Source organism: Penicillium taxi (assembly GCF_028828555.1).
Source record: "Penicillium taxi strain IBT 34144 chromosome Unknown utg000005l_segment0_segment0, whole genome shotgun sequence".
Lineage (NCBI taxonomy): Eukaryota > Fungi > Ascomycota > Eurotiomycetes > Eurotiales > Aspergillaceae > Penicillium > Penicillium taxi.
This window is the reverse complement of record NW_026643207.1, coordinates 251,590-265,230: the sequence shown is the minus strand read 5'-3', so window position 1 is coordinate 265,230 and position 13,641 is coordinate 251,590. Positions and strand designations below refer to the sequence as shown.

Here is a 13,641-nt window from a genome sequence, read left to right as displayed (position 1 = left end):
TGTTTGCCCACATAATAATTCTAATTATATCTGTTTTAAGGGCTCCCAGAATCAGACATTTTCAACCTATATAAACCTCCAATCCGTGATCTATAGAAGGGGAGCAACTATAGATATCTATTTAGATTAGTCCTAGTCCGATGTTAACACATTGCCTAGTTTTAGTGTCATATTTCCACCCAATCAACCAAGTGTCTGATAACTCAATCTGGAAGACTATATTACACTGACACGGATCGGACCAATGCAGGACCTAAGCTTCATTGCCCATCTACAGGGCCTCCTTACCGCACTAAACTCTTCAAAATGTCTACCCTAGCCCCCCCCCCCCCCCCCCTTGCACAACTAACCACCCAGCTAGATGGGTCTCGGACCTCAGACCCGACATACTCGACAATAAGATTCCCCAGAGAGAAAGAACACAATCTCTACAAGATGTAGATGAACCGGTCCCATGTCGTATCATGGCTGTAAGACCAAGTCAATGAGCACATCTAGGTATTGAAAACTTCCACTTCATCAGAACTCGCAATCCACTGCATGTTCAACCCACTTCATGGAGAGGTCCAGAATGTCTCATATATCAAAAAACAAAAGCTCATAGCTATCGAGAATAAGGAAATCACTTGGACTAAGATCAGTGAATACTATAAAGCTCTTCTAGTAGGGGCATCTGATTGACACAGCTTAGCGCCCAAGACGAAGGCTCAGGTAGGCCTTGGAGGACATGGGGAGGTCGTGGAGGTCGGTACAAATGACATTAACTCTTATCTACTACTCTTAGGTGGACCTGTATAGATGTGAAAAGTGGCTAGATCTTGTAAACCACTCCAAGATCAACTATTTCTGACCTCAGTATGTGGCGCAGTATGGGGTGGAGTACTCCGTATGAAATACTAAGAAGGCACCTGGGCAGCAGACCTAGACCCAGGCTACGAAAGTAGACAGCCATTAGTTCCATTGAGGTCTCTTATGATGACAATTTCTATTAATCTATCCTGTACCCCGTTTGGGTGGGATGCATTAGTGGCGTTTTTAGTGTATTTTCATCAACTAAAGTGGATGTTTTCTTTGGCGTTCAAATAAGTCGAACATCCATGGATTCTTCTATTCCAAATATCATGTACGATAATGTAGGCAATGATACTACTTCATGGTCGGAGAATAAGTGAAGGGGCAAAGGAGTGGTAGATCATAAATGCAAGGGCGTTCTGATAGAGCAGATCCTCGTAATTGCGTATAACTTGGTACTTTGTAGGAACTCCACCCATCTACCATATCTATCACATTCTACCAATTTTGGAACCGTTCAACCGTTCAGATTTCATGCATACCATTCCGTAGCCAGATTCTACCCGCTCCAGGCATCCTTGAACATGATCTTTGCCACGCGATCACTCAAGCCTCAACTGATATCTCACATCCTCTAAGGTGCTCTGACGTCTTTATACTTTTGCAGTTCATCCCTTACATTTTATGTCAAGGTGGAAGGTCTAGGGAAACAGAAGAAGAAATTGGGGACGACATGATCTCTTCGTGGCCATGCGGTGCTGCCCCCCGTGAAGAGATCGAACTAATATCTGCAGGTCGAGCTCGAGTTCAGCCAAAGTTGAAATTTTCCAATGTTTGACCAAGCTGCCTAGCTATAGCGCCACAGCCACAACACAAGAGGATGTGTCTCGACTCTCCAATGGTTTTGGCTTCAACCAGATCTAAAGTATAAAGCTCTTTCCAGGCTATCTGCTTCAGTGGGCCCAAGCTATTTCTCCCCCTCTTCTCCTCTCTAAGCAGACGACAGCTCATCTGAGCTCTTTTAAATTGTTTTAACCCTCACTTCTCGACTTTTTCATACCTACCTGCGTACTGTACCCTACTATCCATACTTTATTTCCAATATTCACCTTGATCAACTGCTCCCTATGTTCTCTTCACAATAGGTAGATTTGGAACCTACAGGTAGTTCTGTACTTTCTCATCTAACTTATGACAGCAGCGTTTGTCCCGGTTGAACAACCCCTTATGAACCGCACGATCAGCCCGATTGGGAAGCCAACCAATTGATACCCCTATGCATCATTGGGATTCAATTATTGAAAGTGCCATTGCACCGTACCCAATTGTTCCCACTCGTCGACCCAATCCACTTCCAGAGGTTCTCAAAAGCAGCAAATCCAACATGCCAGTTCCAGTCTCTCCACCTGCGATAGTTACTCCACCTCGTGAAAGCGGCCCACGACCTGAGGCCCGCTCTGCTGGAATGGCCGAAAGGGCAACTCGAAGTGAGAACCTATCGGATCTAGTGCGCTTTTTCCAGACTGGCTCCAATGGCCAGGATGAGCAGCATGATACGGACACCGACGACACTACCGCCTTACCTACTTCGGAAAAGGACCTGAAGAAAGAGCAGATGAGCAAGGAAGTGAAGCCTTTACACCGTCGGCTTTTACAGTTTACTCAGCGACAGAGGAAAGAATCATCACCGAAGTCCAAAATTGACGACAACCAGAGGCAGATTGAGGCACTCCAGAGAGAGGGATACCTCATTCCTTCCCCAGTATCCAAAGTAAAGGTCACTTCCACTCAGTCAAAGGAAAGCATTGATCGGGCAGAGCGTGGTCTCCACTGGCCAAAAACCAGTGTCGATCAAGAACTCTCAAAATCGAAGATGCTCGACGTGGAAACCATTGGCCAGCCATGGCTTGAAAATAAAAGTCAAGGCACTCAGCAAACCGCGGATATCAAACGCCTAGCCTCATTGGATATGGATGACTTCAGTTCAATGATAGATGGTGCTGTCTCGATGTCCGACCTCGATGACTCTGTACCCCCTCCCTACCAGGCCGCAGCATCTTCTGGGCCTTCTCGGTCCTCATCACGGCCCTCTTCTCGCCACAGCCGAAATAAATCCTCTCAATATTTATCTGCCCCCTTGCAACCAAAAGCTTCTTCGGAGGCTCTTGTGCAAAAATATAATCTACCCAGATCGCCGTCCGTTTCTGAGACTAAGGCCACTGGATCAAGAGATGGAATTGCTCTGCGGTCTACCTGTTCAACCAGCAACTTGAGTCTAAGTACTATAGAACAACGATATCATGGCACACCAAGTATATCAACCAGTCAGAAGAGCGCACACGGTATGGAATCTCCAAGAATGTCAATGGGGAAGAACAGAGCAAAGGGATCTATGCAAGCCCCAGATCGAACGCCTCCTGCTCCGCCTGTCACTGGAGCCTCTTCGCCGGCCTCCCTGACATTGTTCCCTACTGTCGCACCGTCACGTAACTCGAGCAAAAATGCATGGAGGATCTCAGCTGCGCCTCATTACCAGACGGTCTCTGATGCGGAATTGCCAGTTGCTCAGACAGACTCATCCATTCTAGCAAATGAAAAACAAGAGGCAAATGCATCAAACACGACACAGAATAAGGAAGAGCTTGGTTCTAGAGCACTTTTGGCTCCTGTACCTCTCACAGAGCCGGCCACTGCAGCAAAGGGCCAGAAGTTCTCACGTTCAACGTCTCTAGCCATGGGAACTTTGAAGGCTTTCCCTCTTCCAGCCCCAACAAGGCCATTGCCATCGATCCCAATAAGCAGAAAAGCGTCTCTTTCTTCAAATGCCCAAAATTCTGCTGCACAAAAACCTCGTTTAAAATCCAAATCATCGAACTTGCAATCTTTACAACCATCACCCATCGACGAGGATCCTCTTGAATCAAGCCCTAGATTGACTGCTGCACCGGCTCGCCCCTACCCGGAGAAAGTAGTCGCCAATGAAGATGTGAAACCAGCTACCATGAAATCTGAGCGTCCCTCAATTCCGCCAGAACAGCGGACTCCAAAACGCCATACTGCCCGTATTAGTTTGACGAACGTGAAAGACCTTCCTGAAAGCCCCCTGGAACGCAGAGACGAGCGGGATTTCAAAGCACTTTCCTTAGCTGAGTCCCCTATCCTTGGACAAACAACCCCTACACGGACTGTAAGACGTGCTGCCAGCCAGGGTTTACAATTAAATACCCCTAGAGGCCGAAAAAACCTTCCGTTTGGACTACCGTCTCCTCCCCCATCTGCTGCCCTTCAATCAGATCCTCCGACACAGTCCTCTGCTGAGCGAATCGGTCACCGCAGCTTTACTGCACCCATGGAATCTGGCACGACATCACCGGGGAGCATGGAAGCTGCATTTGGTTCAATACATCACAGAAGGATTCCCTCTCGCAGCGACAGTTCTCAAGGCAGTTTCAGATATGAGAGCATTCCTGAATCATACGAGCCCTGTCGCTCCGAGTCTCCCATTCCATCCTCAGATGATGAGGGTTGTGGTCCCAATACCAGATCGGTGCATTCACATTGCTCAGTCAAAAAACAGGGTCAACGCACTGATCAAGTCCGCTGCGGCTACGAGAATGTTCACGTACGCCCCAGTCACAGAAGATTGCGCTTATCCTCTGCCACTCGACCTTTAACACCGCAGAGCCGCGGCAACAACAGTTTCGACAAGGCTGTGTCACCGCAGTCACAGTATTCACAGTCTACCTATCGGTCCCAGGAGTCTCAGGGCAGCCGTAGCAGTCATCGCAGTCAGAGTGGAGCTAGTCAAGCTTCAAATCACCTGGAAGACCGGGTGGCTAAACTGGAACGCCAGAACCAAATGCTGCAAGCTGCTCTCTTGGCTGCTCTTAATGCTGGTGCAAAACCCAATTTCGACTTGCCTGAATCTGCAACTTCCCCCACGTTCCCCACGGCCGGGCTTGGAAATGCCTTTGGTCGATTTGCGTCACGGCCCGATAGCTGGATGAGTTCTTCCCGCAGTAGTGAGAACAGTGGGTTTGAGACTTCAAGCTCCACTCGAGATAGTCGAGTCCACGCTCGTCAGCTGGTCAATATGACTGAAGATATTGAATCCGGATGGCTGTCGGATAAATCTAGCTTGAGTGGCGCTCGCAACATCGCTCGACACCGATGATGATACATCTATCTCTCACGCTTTCCTGATTTCTTTTATGATAATACATTGTTCGTTTGGACCTTGTCACGATCTTCATTTGTTTCTTTCAACACCATTTCACAATACTTTATCTTCATATGCCTGTTCATCTTTTCAGTGATACCATCTATGTTTTATTTCTGTATTTTTGTATACCTTTGTATACCTCTATAAATCAACATTATATAAACATGCAGGCCCCAAGGTTCTGCGGTAAAATATAATAGCCATCTCGAACTTTTCCTTAATACCTAGGTCTAGGGCCATATCTATCAAATCAACCTTGGGATCAAAATCAACCCCCTTCACCTCTCACTCTCACTCTCACTCTCGCTCTTACTCTTAATCTCAACCTTGAAAGTCCCACCAACCTCCCGTCAACGGGTCACCCGGAGCTCTATATAAAGTCTTCTTCTCGTCTTATTATATCTTCTACACATATCTTCCCATTATCTCCGGACTAAATATATTATAGGACAGGCACAATCTTCCTGCATTCTCACAATCTAATCTAATAAGCCTATATATTCAGGCTGTGACCAAGTATTTTCGCGACCCCCCTAACTAGACTTATGGGGGCCGTGAAATGGATATCCATGTGGTGGGGTAAGGCCCTATTTGGGCTGAATTACCTCAGTATCTCACCCATGCGTAATGGAATGACCAAATTGCAGTCACAATTTCGCTGGTTGCCGAGACCGGAACACACCGTCTTTAGTGGCGGTATTGATCTGACCCAACAGCATTCAACGGAAAGTTTCAATTTTAAGCTGGAGCATGATCCAAGGCACCTGATTATCCGCAAACTTCCCACCTGGCCAGCGAGTCCTTACTGGATACGTGTTCAGCGTCACTATATAAAATTAATTGGTACCTAGGTTAATTTATGTCATTGAGATGTAATGGGTATAAAATTGCGTTAATGTCAGCGTTTGCGGAAATTATTGATCTGGATAAGGCTTACAGGTAACTTTCTCAGGATTGACAGCTTGGCATGTTGGAGGCTTATGTGCAACGGACGACCGGATTCCTGCTTTATCGTCATCTGGTACGGCAAAAGCCTGTTCCTAACTCAGATTGTTGTGACTCTCAACGCACAGACAATTCAAGATCGGCTTATTTTGCTGACGCTTTCCGCAGACTGACTGCAGATCAGACTGCTCAGGTGATGACTTGCCATATGTTGATACAAACTCGGAGTACTAAATGGATGGTGAGGACCTCGGGATGACGAGAGCACCGAGATGGAGCTCATTCAAGCATAAACTATAGTTTATATCTATTATTCATATCCACCTGAAATCCATTTACCATGGTTATTTGTTTGTGCAGGAGGTATTCTATATGATAGGTCTTCTACCTACTAGATTAATTACATATTCGATGAGACTCAGTGTAGAATACTCCGCATATAAATGACGTACTTCCTGGCATAATAATACCGCCCCAGACACCGCTTAGATGCGCTTTTGTTTACTGCCTACGCGCCCCTCACTTCTCACTCTTGCACCAATATTCTCCCCCACTATGGATACCGAAGTGAGATCTAAACCTTTAATCTTAATTGATTTTTGAGACTAACAAAACACAACAGGATGGGCGAGTGCCCGACCACCCCTCACCTGAGCCCACTTTTGAGCCCGTTATTGAACAGGAGCAATCCGTATCTGAGCAATCTGTATCTGAGCAATCCGCACCTGAACAATCCGCACCTGAACAATCCGCACCTGAACAATCCGCACCTGCCGCACAGCAGCACACACCTCAGCAGCCAGAGCCAGAGGCTCCTTCTTTTGACAAAACTGCTCTCCTCAACCACATTGCTGCTTTGAAATCTCGCATTGCTTCCCTGACAGGAAACCCAGGAGTGATTGCTACTTTTTTTATGTCCGCACGGGATGGCGCTATTATCTACACTGACTGGGATCGTGCTCCTGTTGCTGATCGCAATGCCGCTGACGTGAATGGTGTGGCTGATTCAGGCTCAGGCTCATATCACTCGTTTCCAGAGGCGATGGCTTCGGAAATCTTCGCTTACGTGACTTCTGCAACTCGCTTTTCTCAGTCTTTCACTCGTCCCATCCTCGCTTTCCACGATGAAGCCTTCCCTGCCGAGAGTATCCCAAGGGAGGAGGACCGAGTTGGTCTGCTTAGAATGCGCACTCAATCTTCGGAGGTGATCATTTTCCCAACCTCGAATTACATAATGTGTGTTCTCAACAAGATCACTGTGAAAGAACGCGCCACCAAGACCACTAACGGTCCTGGCCCTATCCATGTTACCCGTGTCTCCACTGCGGACCCTGCAGACCTCGTCCGGGGCCTCTCTGTCCAGGATCCCACCTCCTAGTCACTCTGTTGAGATATTGTTGATGTCTTTTGAGACATAGCCAATTGGGAGTAGAACTCTCCGGCTTTTTTTGACTTTCATGCTTATACGATACCCCATTAAAGCAAAATCTTTTTAGACACTATTCCTCTGCCTGTAAACTTCTAAAATTGATGTTGGAAGCGATAGGCTTACCTGCTGCTTTTCAGCAGCGAGCCTATTTGTATATCCCGAGGTCAATATTCCAGTTCAACACAATGTTGGAGTAGACAGCACCTTGAGGTCCCATGGAATTAAATTGAAGGTCGATTGTGTTGGCCTAGTAAACATGGGGAAGAAATTGGTAGATCACTGACTATTTATTTCCTACCCCGCTTCAGCATTCGTGATCTCACCTGGACCTTTTTTAAAAACCTGACCATTATCTCTTTGCACAAATTGAGTATTTACTTTTCACCATGGCCTCTATAGATTTTGATGTAAATGTTGCCCGCACTTTTTTCCCTGCTCTGCAGCAGGAACAGGTTTACATGGATAATGCAGGTGGGCTCATCGATGACCGTCAGAATCAGCGAAACACAGTACTAAAGGGGTTGAATTACAGGTGGAAGTCAAGTCCTAGCCAGTGTGGCTGACTCGTAAGCATAGTAGGTCAATTGGCAAGCGATCAGTCAACTAATTCATTGCAAGTATACATTCATACCTGCTCAACAGGAATGTCCAGCTCGGGGCTACATACAAGGTCTCCAAAGAGTCAACAGCAGCATACACAGAAGGCTACAAGTCTGCGGCCAGCTTCATTAATGCCCAGCCAGAAGAGGTAGGTCTTCTTTTTGGAAATACAGCACAGGTCTTGATGTTGTTTGTAGATCAGTATCGGCATCTCGACAACTCAGCTGCTGCACAATCTCTCGGTCGCTCTAAAATTTCAAGCTGGCGATGAGTTGATCGTGTCTAAACTCAACCACGAGGCCAATAGCGCGCCCTGGGTGCAGGTTGCCGAGCGTATGGGTTTGACTATAAAGTGGTGGTCTGCCACTGATCCTCTGAATCCTACATGCGAGGTAGCTGAGTTGCAGTCTTTACTGTCGGACAAAACGAGACTGGTCTCATGCCCCCATGCGTCCAATATTACTGGAACCATCAGCCCGATCCGGCAGATTGCCGACGCTGTTCACGCCTTTCCTCGCGTAAGTGGTCGTATTTTTTTTTACATTGTTGGAGCTTATCTGATCTTTGGCAGGCAATGCTATGCGTTGATGGGGTCGCATTGGCTCCTCATCGACAGGTGGATGTAAAGGCACTCGATGTGGATTTCTACGTGAGTGTTTACAATCTTCAATTCTGATGGCAGTGTATCTGACCCACCTAGTCCTTTTCTTGGTATAAGGTATATGGTCCACACGTGGCCCAGTTGTATGCTGCATCGCGCATTCAAGACGATATCCAATCGCTGGGTCACTTTTTCAAGCCCACCCACACTCTAGATCTCAAGCTCAACCTGGCCTCTGCTAGCTATGAGATGACTCAAAGTATCCCCAAGGTCGTGGAATACTTTGGGCCTGACCCCAGTGCCAGGTGGGCAGCCATGGCGAATCATGAGGAAAGACTCCAGCAAATCCTCCTCTCCTTTCTGGCAGGGGATGAGCGGATCAGAATCATTGGAGAACCTTCGGCGGCTCAAGCCCTCCGTGTACCTGTGATTAGTTTCATAGTGCGGGGATTTGGTAGTCAGAAGCTGGTGGAAATGGTGGAGTTCCGATCTGCCTATGGATTTCGGAGTGGGCATATGTATAGCCACCGGCTGTTGGCTGATGTGTGTGGCTTACAGGATTTGGAGGATGGGGTGGTGCGGGTGAGCTTGTTGCACTACAACACAGGTAAGTGAAATTCTAATATTTCTATATAGGTGGAGGCATCCGGCTGATTTTAGGTAACAGAGGGGGAAGTGCAGGGGTTGGTGGTGGTGTTACGTGAGGTTCTGGCCGAGATCGGGCAGGTATAGGATGATCATGATCGCCCCGTATTATCATCATCTAATAAATCATAGATCCTAGTGAGTCATATTTGATCAGATGATATAATATGATGATATTATTAGTACCATGGAATAGAGAGTAGAAGATAGAAAATTCTGGATATTTCAGGTGGCATCTGGTATGCCTTAGGAGTGGGGCACAGTTACCTAGATTCTAATCTATGAAGTACGGAGTGACTTACTCCGTCATTATCTTAGATAACAAGGATTCAAGTAGATCCATTCACCCGATATGCTGATGAATGTCTAGTTTTAGTTTTAGATGGAGTATGGAGTATTATGAAGTAGTACAAAGAAGAAGCAAGGAGTTCTCTAGACCGACGGATATATGAATCCTTAATAAGCGATGGGTCCACACTGATAAGTAACATGTGACCAAGCTCCGAAAACATCCCTGAACATCCCTGAACATCCCTGCAGTAGTTGGAAAAGTACAGAGTACTTTGATAAAGGTAGAAATAGAGAGCATGATACTAGGTATGTAGTTGAATATAAGATGTAACGGAGAATAGATCTAATATACTTCTCCATAGTCAACTAGTACTTTGAATCTACTAAGTATATAATTTCTACCTAAAGTCCAATGAGATAGAAGGTGGATCGAAATAGATGGATTTGATTGGATAAAGAGGGAGAACAGCGTGGCAACTGAAATTGTACAATTTATTCATTTATGACTCAGGATATGCTTATGTCAGGAACAGACTAAGACTAAGAATAAGAGAATAGAATAAATGATGTAAATAGAAGAAGAAGATGAAGAAGAAGAATAGAAGTATAAGAGTGACTCACTTGTTCTATAATATTCATCCATTTCATTATTTCTATTTATTACTCATACCTCATTTTACTCTATTCCCTGCGCCTCCCTCTTCCCTCTTCCGCCACCCTCGCCACATCCCTCTTAGTCACTCTGAACCCCCCGTTCTTGACAGCCTAAAATCTCCTCTTCTTCCCTCTGACTCGCCTCTGACTCTTTCCCCATTTCCCCTTCCCTTTCTTACTCAAATTTGCCTCTCACTTTAACACTCTTCTGAATAGACCCTAAGTCTATCGTTGAGTGTTCTCCTTCCTTTCCCTTATCATCTTTACCCCAAAATGTATACTGAGTCTTCTAGCCCGATCGCCCGTGTTGCCAACTGCCTCATCGGCTCTGTTTAAATCATTTCGACTCATTTATTTCGAGTTGGAAAAATATAACAGCAACACCCGTGATCGGTGCCTGATCTTATTCTGACTCTTACCCTTTGATACCCTTTTTTCGCCTCTTGATTTTCCTTTATTTCCCTGGTTCCCCCAGTTACTATCCTCTACTACAACAATACCTGCTACTCCCTTCCCCTCACCCCCCACACCGGGCTCTTTTTTCCATAACCTCTTTTCTTATTTGATACTCTCAAGTATCACTCTGGCTCTTCATATCTTCTAGGCTTTGCCGTCGCCTTCCGCAGTAAAGACGGCTCCTGTCTCCTCGGCCTTCGTTCCCGGTTCACTGTTAAACGGTATCTTGACAATTTTTTTTCTAAAAAAAAAAACACGGTCTCCTCCCCTTCCATCTCATATAAATCCTGGATCATCTTTGATACAACTCGGTTCGCAATATCTTCATCTCTGTCCACAACGGGCCTTTCATGAATCACTCCGCGTTTCCGGATATGTCGGGGATGGACGTCTTGGGTTTGCATATCTCAAACCCAAGCCAATCAGCGTCTCACGCTCACCCCTATACCTCTTCGATCTCTTCATCCGCCTCTTCGTCTACCTCTTCAGTCTTCTCGCTCGACAGTACCTCGCAGGGATCCGTTTCGTCCACTGCTTCCAACCCTGTCGACTTTGAGAACTATGTAGAGAGTCAGGTCAGTAGTCATCAGAGGTACCCCCAGGTCTTGGCCAAGGAAGTTGTTGGCAAGACTAATGTGGTGCCGCCAGAGCTGCGCAAGCATCCTCGGCGCACCAGTGTTGCGACCAGTGGTCCTGGCGCTCGTCCTCCGCCTTGTCTGCTTAGGCAGTCAGAGCGAAAAGTGAATTTCGTCGATAATCTCGTCGGTAAGCAGACTCCGTACTACAGCTTAAATCGTTCCTCGGCTCAATCTCTTTTTAATTACTAGATACGGCGTCGCAGATTGTGGAAAACATCTGGCCCCTCTCGGCTGCGGCATCCCGCTGTGATACCGCGACCGGGACGAAAGGAGTTCTTCCCCTGCGCACGTTTATCCAGGAGACTCTACGTCGTTCGCGTACTAGTTATAGCACTTTACAAGTCGCTCTTTATTATCTGATCAAGATCAAGCCACATGTGCCGGCTCATGACTTGACTAAGGAACAACCGAAGAACCAATCTCTGATGCGGGCCATGCAGTGTGGTCGTCGGATGTTCTTGGCTGCGCTGATATTGGCCTCCAAGTACCTGCAAGATCGCAACTACTCGGCCCGTGCCTGGAGCAAGATCTCGGGTTTGAATACACTCGAGATTAATCAGAATGAGTTGATGTTCCTACAGGCTGTCGGATGGCGTCTCCACATCTCCGAAGCCACCTTCCAGCGCTGGACTGAAATCGTCCTGAAGCTGACCCCCGGAGCCGGTGGCCCCCCAGCAAGTGAAGGCCAGTGCTGGCGAACTGTTCTGCCCCGATTGACACCGGAACTCGATTCAATCAACGTTTGGGAGCCGACTACGCCGATCTCGGCCATGGAAAACATGGAACTGGGCTTGGCGGATTCCTTGTCCCCGCGCAGCACCGTGAGCATTGAGTCATTCCGCTCATCTTCACATAGTCTGCCGCGGACCCTGGAACCCGCCCCGCGCATGGCTGATTATGTTAATCTGCCGCCGTCGATCGTCCGTCCTATGCTCCCTACTCCACAGATGACGCCGCAGTCGCATGTCGTCCTCGCCCCTGCAGTGGGTATGAGCGCTTGCGACCCGCGTCGCTCGTCTATCGGTAGTGCGATGTCCCAGGCGCAGAACATCGGGTTTGCACGCTCCACTTTGGATCAACGTCCCCCTATGTCCTTCTACTCCCGGCCTTCCCCTACGATACTTACGCGGTGCGTCGGTCCTCTCTGGCTCGGTCCACCTCGTCGGCTTCATCACCGGACTCGATGGTGTCGGATGTTTCTACACTCTCATCCCGATCATCTCGTTCATCGTCCGTCTCGTCAAATGCATCAGGAGTGGGTGCCGCTCCCGCTCCATCTCGGTTGGCCATTACGGCTGCCTTACGATGCACTAGCAATTCTCTGAAGGAGAGTCGCACGACCTTGGCGATGGCTACTCCCGTCGACGAAAATGCTCTGGTCGATCTGTACAACTCCAACGTTTACTCGGCGACTGGCTCGGCTGATCTTTCGAACTATTCGTTGGATTCCAGCCTGAGCGAGGCCGCCCAAAGCCTCTGTGAGCTGTCCGGAGCGACTCCTGCACGTCGTCAGTGCCGCAAGCGTGGCCGCACGGGATCGGACGACATGTTGCTTCAAAACCATGTTCGCCAGCTGATCGAGACGGGTGCTTCGGCTCCATCCTCGATGGTCCCTGACGCGAGAATGGCCACTTCATTTTTAGTCGATGGGTCTTTGGTCTCCGGACCGGCCGGTATGAAGCGCGCTTGCTGTGGAAGTGAAGCCCGCAAGATTGCTCTCAATCCCAGTGTGCGGGTGGATATCTTGAACTAATTCTGGATATTTTTTTTTTTCAAGGTCTAGAAAAAGCCCGTCTTTTCTGCTTTCGTCCCAATGATTCCCCTAAATTCCTGACGACCTGAAGTTGGAACTATTATTCTATTTATATCTGTACATACCCCCCTAACAGTCTAACTCGGGTCGTGCGATTTATCATAATCTTCGCAAACCAGTTTGATGCGCGTGTGATATTTTCCACGGCATCTTTATATATTTTTTCCCCTTTTACGGAGTGAAATGGTGAAATGGCGGGGCATGGGACTATTTTACTATTCATATTTCGGGGAGTTGGATTTGATCTTTGCATCTCCCTTGGAATCTGCGGTGGTTTTCGGATCGGAAAGCATTAGGATAGGAAAATGGCATTCTTTAATCCGGTTTGATTTCTTTGTTAAGTCTTTTCCATATATAGTTGATATCATGAATATCTTATTGAATAATCTACAATCCTTCCTTGTAAAAACTTACTGAGTCTATACCATGAGAGTAATAGCAATATGCCATCTGATAAGATCAGCCGACTTCTCCGCTTTCTCCGCACCTTCATTTTTCCCTTATTAACTTGTTACATCGTCTCTCTGCTCTATTTACTCTCTCCAGATTCACTGT

At 47.3% G+C, this 13,641-nt stretch overlaps 4 protein-coding genes across 4 annotated transcripts; all 4 read left to right on the top strand.

The window, feature by feature from the left end:
* Positions 1-2,068: 2,068 nt before the first annotated feature.
* Positions 2,069-4,966, top strand: N7495_007461 (uncharacterized protein; the record flags this gene model as incomplete). The annotated part of the gene is made up of 1 exon (XM_057210112.1): positions 2,069-4,966. The coding sequence occupies one exon, from the start codon at positions 2,069-2,071 to the stop codon at positions 4,964-4,966; it is 2,898 nt and encodes a 965-aa protein (XP_057059655.1).
* Positions 4,967-6,514: 1,548 nt separating this feature from the next.
* N7495_007460 (uncharacterized protein) lies at positions 6,515-7,337 on the top strand (the record flags this gene model as incomplete). Its single annotated transcript, XM_057210111.1, has 2 exons — positions 6,515-6,526; positions 6,582-7,337. The coding sequence occupies 2 exons, from the start codon at positions 6,515-6,517 to the stop codon at positions 7,335-7,337; spliced, it is 768 nt and encodes a 255-aa protein (XP_057059654.1).
* Positions 7,338-7,774: 437 nt separating this feature from the next.
* N7495_007459 (putative aminotransferase) lies at positions 7,775-9,315 on the top strand (the record flags this gene model as incomplete). The annotated part of the gene is made up of 7 exons (XM_057210110.1): positions 7,775-7,859; positions 7,921-7,954; positions 8,007-8,136; positions 8,186-8,506; positions 8,560-8,637; positions 8,689-9,196; positions 9,257-9,315. Coding segments are annotated over 7 exons (1,215 nt in total), but the record flags the coding sequence as incomplete, so codon positions are not given.
* Positions 9,316-10,985: 1,670 nt separating this feature from the next.
* On the top strand, positions 10,986-13,026 carry N7495_007458 (putative G1/S-specific cyclin Pcl5; the record flags this gene model as incomplete). The annotated part of the gene is made up of 3 exons (XM_057210109.1): positions 10,986-11,400; positions 11,463-12,256; positions 12,301-13,026. 3 exons carry the CDS (start codon positions 10,986-10,988, stop codon positions 13,024-13,026), a joined length of 1,935 nt encoding a protein of 644 aa, XP_057059652.1.
* Between the last annotated feature and the right edge of the window lie 615 nt (positions 13,027-13,641).